We start from the raw sequence: 12,242 nt of genomic DNA, 5'->3' as shown, positions 1-12,242 counted from the left end.
AGGTATGTTATATGTGTGTTGAAGATCTGAGAAAATGGTGCAAAAAGGAGAGAAAAGTCTTTAGATTTGCTGTTCCTGTGATATGGAGGAAGCCAAGAAATCATTCTAATGATTGCTACTTTTGATGTTGATATTACTGATCATAATTTGAAAAACAAGAAGGTAATAAGCTACCCTAACCTGCCGTCCGCCATCCGACCAGTAGGGCATGGTGTAGATTTGCCGGTTCCTGAACCACAAGATGATTTAAATTCTATTCCAACAGACGTGTATTCTGGTGTACAATGTGATTTAGATGAACCAGATGATGATGCATTCCGTTGTAATACAGAAAGTCTAGAACCCAAATCGTTTACTCAAACCGAGATTAACAGTTTTGTTAGGGATCTTGGCTTAACGAAAGAAAAAGCTGAATTGCTTGGCTCTAGATTAAAATAAAAGAACTTATTGGCAGTTGGAACCAGCATATACATGTATAGAAAGAAAGTGCAGCAAATTTTCCAAGTTTTTTCAACGAGAAGGTGATTTATTGTACTGCTCAGACATTCCTGATCTGATGAATGAGTTTGGTATTGAATACAAAAGGGAAGACTGGAGGCTGTTTATTGATTCATCCAAAACTAGTTTAAAGGCTGTTTTATTACACAAAGGTAACCTGTATACATCTATACCTGTTGGACATTCTGTACATATGAAAGAAAGCTATGAAAACCTAGAAATAGTGCTAAATAAAATAGGCTATTCTGCTCTGGATGATATGAGGTGATCTAAAAGTAACATGCACGCTCCTTGGTCAGCACAATGGCTTTACCAAATTTCCATGTTTCTTGTTTGAATGGGACAGTAGGGCTAGGGATCAACACTGGTGCAGAAAGAACTGACCTGTGAGGGAGTCTTTAAAAGCTGGTGAGAAAAACATTGTAGACAAAAACCTTGTAGATCCAAAAAACATACTCCTACCACCTCTACATATAAAGTTAGGCCTAATAACACAGTTTGTAAAGACTTTGCCTAAAGATGGACCATGTTTTAAGAGTGGCGTCGATAGTTTGTATCAACCACGAAACTTAATATCTGTGAACTGCTGTGTCGAGCCACCATCTTAACTTTACTTCAGTCTGTTCTTTGTTATACTATACTGTACGGACACAGTGTCCAGTGTAAATATATACGAGCTACTATGACATATATGGGAATTAAGTTTTCTATATCCCAATTACCGATCTCATTCCCATAGTGGTGACCCCACAGTTCGTTCATGTTTCGCATCTTCCATGCCGGTGTTTATGCAACAGGTTATATGCACTACACAATGACCATGCCAAACAATGCCTTGTTTGAAGATGTGGAAGCACAACTCCGCTCACCGAGTTTCGTCGTTTCTTTGCCAATGGCGTATTAATCATTTACGCACAGTGATTCACGTTCTCAACCAATGCCGTGTGCTAACCTCATCCGTTTTCATCGGCCAACAACTACACCATTAGAGTGAACAATGGACTAAGGCTTCACCGCTATTACTACAAATCGCACCGGACCTGTTCCGTGCACATCATGTTCCAGTTGTGTCTAATTTACAAGCACAATTCAGTGTTTCACGTAACATAATTTACATGCACATTCAGTGTTTCGCGTAACATGGACCCCTTACCTCGCCTCAGTGGCCCACCACATGCACTACTGGCATATTATGCACCAGATAGTTTCCACGCAGGTGGCATTTTCAACCCCCTCCCCCCCCCCCCCCCCCTCCACATACACACACTTGCAAGGGTCCTCGTTTCCGGTTGCTCAATCATCTGCTGCTCCCACAGTACCTGTGTTTGCCGCGCCGGTCTCTCATCCTGTTCCAATGCTCCATCCAGCACGCATGGTCCATTTTCCGGGCCCCCCTCGGGTGCCATCCATCCGCCCGTTTCCACAGTACCGTCCGTGCCTGCCACGCCGTGTTTTTGTGACATACAGTCAACTATGCCAGCTGCCGCTACTACGGATTTGCTCGCCTTGTTTAAATCCGGGCCCACCGCGCTGGCCTCTGACTTAATCTCAGTTCAGCCACTACCCCAGGAGACACCAAAGTCGCTGTCATCACCCCCTTATGGCCACCTACCGAAGCTACCCCCCTTATACAAGGACAACCCGGCATTGTGGTTTGCGCTCGTCAAGCATCTGTTCGAGTTACATCATGTGTCTGATGACAACTCAAAATTTTTCTGCCTCGTCACACTCCTCCACGACCACTCAGATTTTATTTGTGACCTGCTCCTTTCAACACAAACTGCACCAAAATACAAGTTTGCAAAGAAGACCATAATGGAACGACTTGCCTGCTCGCCACAAGAGTTAATAATCAAGATTCTCTACAAGGAGCACCTGGGGGAATGCACCCCCTCAAAACTCTGTCGCAGCCTTCAATTGCTCCAGAACAAGCATACCATGCCTGACGTCACACTATGGGCTGTGTGGTCTGCCAAACTACCTACCAATCTACAGATCCATCTGTTACCACTCTCTTTCGAGTCCACCAGCTCCCGCCTACACATCACTGACCAGTTGTATTTGCTGCTGCAGCAACATCAGCCGGTTCATTCCACACCATTCGTCGACACAGTCGCCCCCGCAAACTGACCTTTGGCCAGCAGAGGCAGGGCTCACTCCGCCGTCACGTCATCTCACGTCATCTACTTCTCCTGACAGCATCGGCTCACTCTCTCCGCTGTCCGAGCACTCCAGGATCGCCCACGCACCTTACGTACTGGTCTATTTACAGGAACAAATCAACAAGGACACGCCGCCCCCGCTGTCGCAGTCTCCACCTCCTCCTCAGCCTTTCTGCAGTCTTAGGCGACTACACCAAGAAGTGCAGATTGCCATGCCAATACCCAAATGCCAACTGCAGGAATTAAGAGACGCCAGGTCCTGTGGGGAACCGAACAGGCGTCCTCTTACATTACACTCCGTTTACTCGTCCGCCCGGCCCAGTGGTTGTCTCTATGTGACTGACATTGTGTCAGGTCTAGCTTTTCTGGTCGACACTGGTGCTGACGTGTCGATCATACCTACTTCGATGGCTCCACCCACTTTTTCACAGATGTAGTCACTTCTACGAACTGTCAATGCATCGACGTTACCTACCTCAGGCTCAGTAAAGGTTACAGTGACCCCATCTCCTTCTCTACGTTTTCCGTGGACATTCTACATTGCTGACATCTATGAACCGATCCTTGGTATGGAGTTTTTGTCTCATTATGAACTATCTCCGAATGTCATACAGGGTTCAGTGCTCCACCATCCTACGAACACTCATGTACCGTGCACCCGCACCTATGTCCAATGCTCCGTTTCCACCGCAACATACGATATCATACGCGAGTGCTCCGCCCTTGCAGGCAACATTCTGACCTATGTTACCGACCTAATATCAGAATTTGACTCGGCGACGCAACTCCGCCAGGACAACGAGAAGCTGAAACAATGCATCGCATCAACTTACAGTGAGCTCGTCGCGGCTCGTACATCGCTTCTGCACCTGGAGTCCATGGCGCCGCCACCTAAACAAGATTCCTCAGCTGAGCCTAGCTCGAACTCTCACCAGGTTAGTCCACCAACTTTACTTGTGTGTGACATTCCAACCCCCCCCCCCCCCCCCCCCCCCCCCCCCCCCCGTCGCACTCGCCTAATCCATTGCCACGTGTTTCAAACAGCACTGCTAATGACAGTCGCACATGTGCATTGCAACCACGCCCACCTCTCGGACAGCTGCCACGCATGTTGATAAACATTCCCCCTCTCTCACTCACCGGCCACATGACCCAGCGGCCATTGTGGCCCCACATGCGATGCTAGCACTGCTCTCGCCCGCGCTGGTTGTCCAGTGCAAGGTTAACAGCGGACATTTGCCGTCCACTCCCTTTCGCTCAGCGATGCGTGCACACCCACCCCCTCCACACAATTGCCTGCCTTGCTCCCGTAAAAGACATGTGACTTTCGTGCTACCTTTCCCCACTCACACTAACAGCTAGGCCTCGTAGTACCCTACTCGTCCAAAGACTCGGCGCCAGGACGTTAACCAATTTCATGTGCAGTTCTCAGTTTCTTCCATCACTGATGGAACGACAAACAAGATAGTTACCACTGCCAGCCCTCCTATTAGGCATAAGGTCCAACACCTCAACCCTATCAATTTGCACGTGGCCCGGCAGCAGATTAATGAACTTTTGGCAGTAGGTGTTCTGCAACCTTCAGACAGCAACTGGTCTTCCCCAATCCACCTCGTCCCCAAACATGACGGATCTTTTCAAATGTGCAGCAATTACACACGCTCAAACACTCATACCGTCATGGACAATTACCCAGTGCCAAACATCAATGACTTCACTCATATGTTATCGGGCGCCACAATTTTAAGTGTTATTGACTCTAAACGTGCCTACCCCCAGATTCCCGTGGCGCTGAAAGACATTCCTAAGATGGCTATTATCATACTGCTCGGTTATTCCAATACCAATTCATGCCCTTCGGCCTAAAGAATACAGCGCAAATGTGGCAACATTTCATTGACTCTATCTTGCGACACTTCGAGTTTTGCTTTGCTTATCTGGACGACATTCTCGTTTTCAGCAGCTCATTGGAGGAACATGAAAATCATCTGCCTACGGTCCTCAAGACCTTGAACTCCAATGGTGTCGTGGTCAACAATGGCAAGTTTCAGTTGTGCCAGGCATCAGTCTCCTTCCTAGGTTACACCGTCTCCGCTGACGGAATACAGCTTCCCAAATGTCATGTGCAGGCTATCACGTCTCTGCCACCCCCGGCTACTTACAAAGAGCTATGCTGTTTCCTTGGCACCATCAATTAATATCATCACCATCTGCCTTCCACCACCGCTGTTCAGGCACCCCTGACGTTCGCGCTATCAGGGAAACAAACTTCCGGTATCAAACCCGTCTCTTGAACTGCTCCGATGCTAGAGGCCTTCAAAGCTCTGAAGACTTCTTTAGCTCAAGCTGTGACACTCGCCCACCCTGACCCCTTGGCCGAGTTATTCATCACTACGGACGCCAGCGACATCGCGGTGTGGCAGTGTTGCAACAACGCAAGGGCGACATGGTTTCTACCCTTCATTTCTTCTCCAAGAAACTATCTACGGCTCAGAGAAAATATTCTGCATTCGATAGAGTGCTCCTTGCTGTTTATGAGGCAATCAAACATTTCTGCCCCAACGTCAACGAACGTTTGTTTTAGTCCTCACCGGTCACGAACCACTGGCAGAAACGTCTGCAACCCATCTGAGGACCCACCCCCTCGACGTTAGCGCCACTTTGACCTGGTTTCTCAATTGACAATGGACGTCCGTTACATCAAGGGTGCAGATAATGTCACTGCAGATTTCTTCTTGCGGATCAGTGCTGTTTCCCACATCGCTGATTTTTCCGATTTGGCCTCACTCCAAGCTTCTGATGAAGATTCTCCGGCTCTCCTATGAGACCCACAAACATCACTTGTTTTCACAAAGGCTAAATTTCCTGGCGTTTCCGACAAGCAGTGGTGTGATTCTTTGACTGGCACCCTACGCCCTTTGCTCCCATCCAGACTGCGCCGACAGGTGTTCAACGACCTGCATAACGTGGCCCACCCGGGTGTTCGAGCCACCACACGTCTTGTGTCAGAATGTTTTGTTTGGAAGAATATCAAACAGGAGTGTCAAACCTGGGCATGCGGCTGCATCACTTGCCAGCGCAACAAGATCAGCCGCCACACCTCTCTGCCTCTGGGCAAGTTTGACATTCCCACAGAACGATTCCGTCACGTACATATTGATCTAATCGGGCCTCTTCCTCCTTCGGAGGGCCATAGATATATCTTATCAACTCTTGACCGTTTGTCTCGCTGGGTCGAGGCCATTCCTCTCCCTAACATTACTGCTGATATGGTAGCCAAGGCTTTCATTGGCTCAAGGATTGCTCATTTTGGGTGCCCGACCACTATCACCACCAATCAGGGTCGACAGTTCGAATCCTCCCTTTTCACCATCCTCTGCAATATTTGCAGTATTAAACAAATACACACTACCGTCTATCACCCACAAAGCAATGGGTTGGTGCAGAGATGGCACTGCACCCTTAAGACGGCCCTTCGATGCCATGACTGTCTCTGGTGGGAAGCTCTCCCGTGGGTGCTACTTGGCCTACGCTCAACCTATAAACCTAACCTACAGGGGACTATACCCGAATTTCTTTTTGGCGAGAATCTGGTCCTACTGGGGGAACTTAGTCTTCCCCAGGTTAATCTACCCCCCTCATCAGATTTCATTAGCTTGGGGGGCGCGGGGGAGGGGGGGGGGGGGGGGGGCAGCTGTGTGGTGTCAATAGTTCGTATCGACCACAAAACTTAATATCTGTGAACTCCAAGTGCTCTGTCGACGCAGTGTCAAGTGCAAATATATATGAGCTACGACGTATATGGGAATTAAGTTTTCTATATCCCGATTACCGATCCCGTTCCCATATAAGTATCTCTGCCGAAAGCTTCCACATCTTTCAGAATCTAAACTAAAAGAAGGTGTCTTTGTCCGACCTGACATTAGAAAATTGATGTTTGATGTTAACTTTGAATCCACAATGATCTTAAATGAGAAAGAAGCATGGGAATCATTCAAGCAAGTCATTACAAAGTTATTTGGACATGAAAAAGACCCAGAATATGTTTCTATTATAGCTACAATGTTAAAGAAGTTTAAAACTTTAGGATGTTTAATGAGCCTGAAAGTTAACCTTTTGAACAGTCACCTTGATTACTTCCTGGACAATGAGGGAGATGTTAGTGAGGAGCAGGGACAGCATTTTCACCAGGACATTAAAGTGATGGAAAAATGCAACCAAGGCCGCTGGAACACCAACATGATGGCGCACTATTGTTGGTGACTTCACCAAGAAGTTCAGCAAGTGACTCATCATAGAATAAGCTACACAAGAAGCTTCAAAGAAAAAGGAAATACAAACCAATTCCAGCTGACAAGTGAAACCTCTATTAACACATATCATTGTTTTAAGTAGCTTACTGTAAATACAAACCATGCTTGTGTTGTAACAAAGCTTTTCATTAATTTCCCCGTTTACCGTATAGCATAAAATTTTTGTACTATATAATAAAAAGCAGATTGCTTAAAAACTATGATGATCCAAAAACTAAGGCTAGATTTGGATTCAGTTCATAAAAATCTATACAGATCAGCTAGCAAAGTAAAAAAAGTTTTTTAAAAGTAATTTTTCGTTGGCCTGTGTAAGCAGTTTTAGTATCTACTTGCAGGTGCTAGATAAATTACATTAGGCCATGCAAAGAAATTATGTCTTCAAGAATTGGTTTACTGCTTGAAATTCTGAAATATATTCCGTCAAAAACACCCAGGAACCATTGCTGTCTTCCTGGTGGTGAACTTTATTATTATCCCCAGAGTAACACCCGTATTTCACAATTTTCATCTGTTTCTAAAGTTGATCAAACAGCTTGCAGAGAAGATGATGACAAGGTTCAACAACTATGGTAAGGAAGGCACCTGGCACACTTTCACAGCAGAATAAAAAATCTGTAATCTAGGCTTGCTTAATGTATGGATATGGGTGGTGATTATCTGGAAAAGTAATTAAAGTTGTGTTTTAAATATACCGTACATTAACTTAATATGGAAATAGAGAAGTTAAGAAATAATCTCTGTCTTACATCTTTATTTTCCAGATAAATCACATTATTACATGATTTACATCAATAGTGTCCATTTAATGAAGTGAATGTTATAAGCATAATATCATCATAAGTTGAGCTGTAATTCCACTTTTTGTTCTGAGCAACGAAAGATTTCAAACTATTTTTGGTCATTTTAACTAAAAATTTTTACTATTTTCTGAGCTTTTGTAACTATTTTATATTGTCTTTAAGCAGAGATTAAGTTGAACTGCTATGAATTCATGTTATTTATGTTCTGCATGCCGTAACTAGAGATTCTAGATAATCTTAGCTGGTCAAAAGAGTAGAATACTTTTAAACTATCCGTAACTGTATTATCAAACTGAGGAGCCCAATGTTATTAAAGAATCTCGCAGTTTCTGAAATTTCCCCCACACTTCACATACTTACCCTCATTGTAACTATTGGAACAGTTATAGCTGTCGAAATACAGTACAAATTTTTAAAAGGCTTTGTCTGAAAGCTAGCAAAGTTATCAGTCTTGCTTATGTGCCCGTTGACATTAATACCTCTACTATTCAGTGAGTTGTTACCTATACTGCTAAATTATTTATATTCTGGCAGAACTTTCTACTAACAAAGCGCAGATAAAGTTATATAAGCTGCCATTTTCTAAAAATGAAAAGAGAAAGAACTACCAGAGGCTTACACTATAAATTGCTGCTGAGAGAGAGAGAGAGAGAGAGAGAGAGAGAGAATAACATAATGTTGTTGGTTCATTGTAAATCACAAAACGGCTTCAAAACCTTCATATAATTCCAACAGTTTTTCTTTGTTGTGCTCAATGTATCATCTACTTGCCTTTTCCATTAATAAAATATGCCCAAGCTGCTGATGGTGAAACAATGTCAAGTGGAGAAAGCAATAATGATGTATTTAGTACAAGCAGATCAGGAGCTGTTGCTATATGATCTTGAAGGTTGTGCCCAACTGGAAGATCTTGCAAAACATCAATCTGATGACAAGAAAACAATGATAAAAGATTAATTGAATTGTAAACTGTTATGCAACAGGCTGTTCAGAATTTAAGTTACAATGTTTTATCAAATCACTGCAATAAATGGGGTGCACATGTGTGTCTAGCAAGTACACCAGAGCATAGTTACAAACCAAATGACTGTTTCACATGCTAGTTTGGTGTATATTTTTCATGGCATATTTTTAAACTATATGTGTGTTTGTACAATATGGTCTGTGATCAGTTTTATACATGTGTTGTTCAATGTTGTCTTCAGATTAAAGTGTTATTCAGAAGGATTGGTGGAGTCTCAAAAAAAAGCTCCCATGTAATATAACAATGTTATTATTATAAGCCTTTTTCTGTTACATGCCTTAACTCACTGAGTTTACTAAAAGGTATTTATGAATGCTCACTATGTCCACACATCTGACGGTTCACACCAACCTACGCAAACTCCAATATGCCTGCGTGTATGTTTAAAGAAAGCAATTTCACACCATAATGTTTTTCTTTTTCTCTGAAAAACCTTACACCAAAGCTCTGTAATGGAAAATAACAAAATGTTACACTTCTGTCTTCGATCAAAATACTGCTGATGCCAACTCTGGAGGGATGCCAACTCTGCAGGCAAACAAGTTGGAAAAGATAAAATGGACATAAACCATCATCATCATCATCATAATCAAGGTGCTGAAATGAAATGATTGTATGGCACTGTTGGCTGGGAGGCTCCATTCAGTTCGGCTGCCAAGTACAAGTCTTATTCAGTTGGCGCCACATTGGGTGACTTGCGTGCCGATGACGGGGATGAAATGATGATGAAGACAACACAACACCCAGTCCACGAGTGGAGAAAATCTCCATCCCGGCCAGGAATCAAACCCAGGCCCGCTGCATGGGAGGCAAGCACATTCCCATTCAGTTAAGCAGGTGGACGTCATGGTGCTGATGTCAGCCGATAGTGAATGCAGTGATCTGTGTTGAGAAATAAATGAACAGAGTAAAAAGATGTAAACTCCATCTGTAAGCCCTGATGGGCCCAATGATACTGACCAATTGCCACATTTTCCTCTGCCAATAGGACACTGGATGGGGTATGGATGGGCATGGGGTCAGTAAACTGCTCTTTTAGGTATTGTCAGTTTTCCTGACCTGGAGCCACAGTTTTCCTGACCTGGAGCCACTACTACTCAGTCAAATGACCTCACATGGCTGAGTGCACCCCATTCCAATCTTCCCACCAAGGATAAATCCCTCGCAGTACCAAGAATGGAATCAAGGTCCTCCACATGGCAGTCAGCCACGCATACTATTCAGTAATGAAGGCAGACTAAATGGACAGAGCACCATTAGCTTTTTGTATTATGATGTAACTCTCAGCAAGAATGTATAAACAAGTCAGTATTGTGTACTAGGGTTTGTAAATTTTGTTGTTACTTTTTTGTTCTTAAACTGCAACTGCACAACCTGTCCAAATATCCTTTTAAGAGCAATCAATGGATGAATAAAACTACTACTACTACTACAATTCTGAGTCCCTGTTTCTGGCCTGTAATCATTTCATTGCAGGTAGAGGAGATACTGAGGTGTGCTGCTTCACACACCACCACCTTATAGTTTTTAACCTGCTGAACAAGATATCAGAGAAAGAGGATATGATTACAGGGGCAACATGTCCAATCTGTCACCATGGAAGTTATTAATTAACAGCTGACTGACCTCCCAAGGGAAGGAGATGGTGTACCATCATCTATCAGAAACAAATTGTTAACATTTTCACACTGCAGTGGCAAAACCTGTCAATATTTAGATACGTCTTTTATGTTACAGTGCAAGGAAGGAGGATGGGGTGCTAACTGTTGTTTCCATTACAGAGGTAATCTATTTCTAAAACACTGAGCATACCATCTGTAAATGAAGTTGCCACGGGATAGTGTCTTTTGAATACCTATTAAAAATAGTGTAGTACAAACAAGACTGATTAAATTCCAGATCACCAAATGTTACTCCCGGGCATTCATTTTTCCTTCTCAGTGCTGAAAATTCTGCCTCCTTGTAGAATCACATGGAATTAATGCACACCACACAATATAGAATTAACCTTACAGTGTTTCTCCTTAAACCAGTGCAACAAGCTTAGCCACAGGTTCATCCATTACCTCAAAACCAATTCATGCAATTATTCTGAATATCTATACCTACAGTTGGGTAAAAGGTATAATAAGTGGTTCAACAAAACGAAAATGAGAAAAATGTTTTGATAAAAAATGTTTAGAACAGTCAACAAAGAGAGCTGTTATTAATGAACATGGGTGAGTCATTAAATAATGTGTATCTTATTACAGATCTTTCTCCGAGACACTTACAGAAATGCTTGTAGTTTATTTTTTGACATAATAACTCTGATTAGCAACATTCTTGGCTTGAACAAGTTTACAGATGCCTACAAAACGAAAGTGTTTGTTGTGGCTCCTAACTATCTTCACGCTATCCCAGTGACTTCACAATTATTTGCAAGCATCTTATCCCACAGACATTCAGTCAAATGTCCAAACAAGTGAAAATATGATGATGGGCAGTTTAGGCTATAAGGAAAATGTTTTACATGTGATATTTCAGATCATATCCTTATAATGTGCAATGATGTGCAACTGTATGGAGGTGTGCATTCTTAAAGCAGAGCAGTACTTGAGAGAGAAGTAACCACCCTACTGATTTGATAGGCCTCAACTGCGTTATCAGCATGTCACCATAGCAAGCATTCATCACAGTGCAGCTCATTCCCTGGTACTGCACCAATTAAACAGAGAACCGACTCATGGAGATAACATCTTGGACCTACTGATAACAAACAGACACGAACTTTTCAATTCTGTAAGCGCAGAACAGGGAATCAGCAATCATAAGGCCGTTGCAGCATCCCTGAATATGGAAGTAAATAAGAATATAAAAAAAGGGAAGAAGGTTTATCTGTTTAGCAAGAGTAATAGGAGGCAGATTTTAGACCAACTAACAGATCAAAACGAAAATTTCTGTTCCGACACTGACAATGTTGAGTGTTTATGGAAAAAGTTCAAGGCAATCGTAAAATGCATTTTAGACAGGTATGTGCTGAGTAAAACTGTGAGGGATGGGAAAAACCCACAGTGGTTCAACAACAAAGTTAGGAAACCACTGCGAAAGCAAAGAGAGCATCACTGCAAATGCAGCTTCGCTGCAAACACAGCAAAAACCTCTCAGACAAACAAAAGCTAAACGATGTCAAAGTTAGCATTAGGAGGGCTATGCGTGAAGTGTTCAGTGAATTCGAAAGTAAAATTCTATGTACCAACTTGACAGAAAATCCTACGAAGTTCTGGTCTTACATTAAATCAGTAAGTGGATCAAAACAGCATATCCAGACACTCTGGGATGATAATGGCATTGAAATAGAGGATGACACGCGTAAGGCTGAAATACTGAACACCTTTTTCCAAAGATATTTCACAGAGGAAGACCGCACTGCAGTTCCTTCTCTAAATCCTCACACGAACGAAAA

General features: G+C 43.1%; 1 protein-coding gene across 3 annotated transcripts in view; it reads right to left on the bottom strand.

Moving 5' to 3' along the window:
• The window catches only part of LOC126455643 (glucose dehydrogenase [FAD, quinone]-like), a 191,172-nt gene that overhangs the window by 43,881 nt on the left and 135,049 nt on the right, over positions 1-12,242 (bottom strand). For all 3 annotated transcript variants that reach the window (XM_050091408.1, XM_050091409.1, XM_050091410.1), the window contains one exon: positions 8,545-8,698. In XM_050091408.1, the coding sequence (XP_049947365.1) occupies positions 8,545-8,698 (154 nt within the window). The remainder of the gene's footprint in view (positions 1-8,544; positions 8,699-12,242) is intronic.

Source organism: Schistocerca serialis, chromosome 2 (genome assembly GCF_023864345.2).
Source record: "Schistocerca serialis cubense isolate TAMUIC-IGC-003099 chromosome 2, iqSchSeri2.2, whole genome shotgun sequence".
NCBI classification, from domain to species: domain Eukaryota; kingdom Metazoa; phylum Arthropoda; class Insecta; order Orthoptera; family Acrididae; genus Schistocerca; species Schistocerca serialis.
The sequence above is the reverse complement of the archived record's forward strand: the minus strand, read 5'-3'. Positions and strand labels throughout refer to the sequence as shown.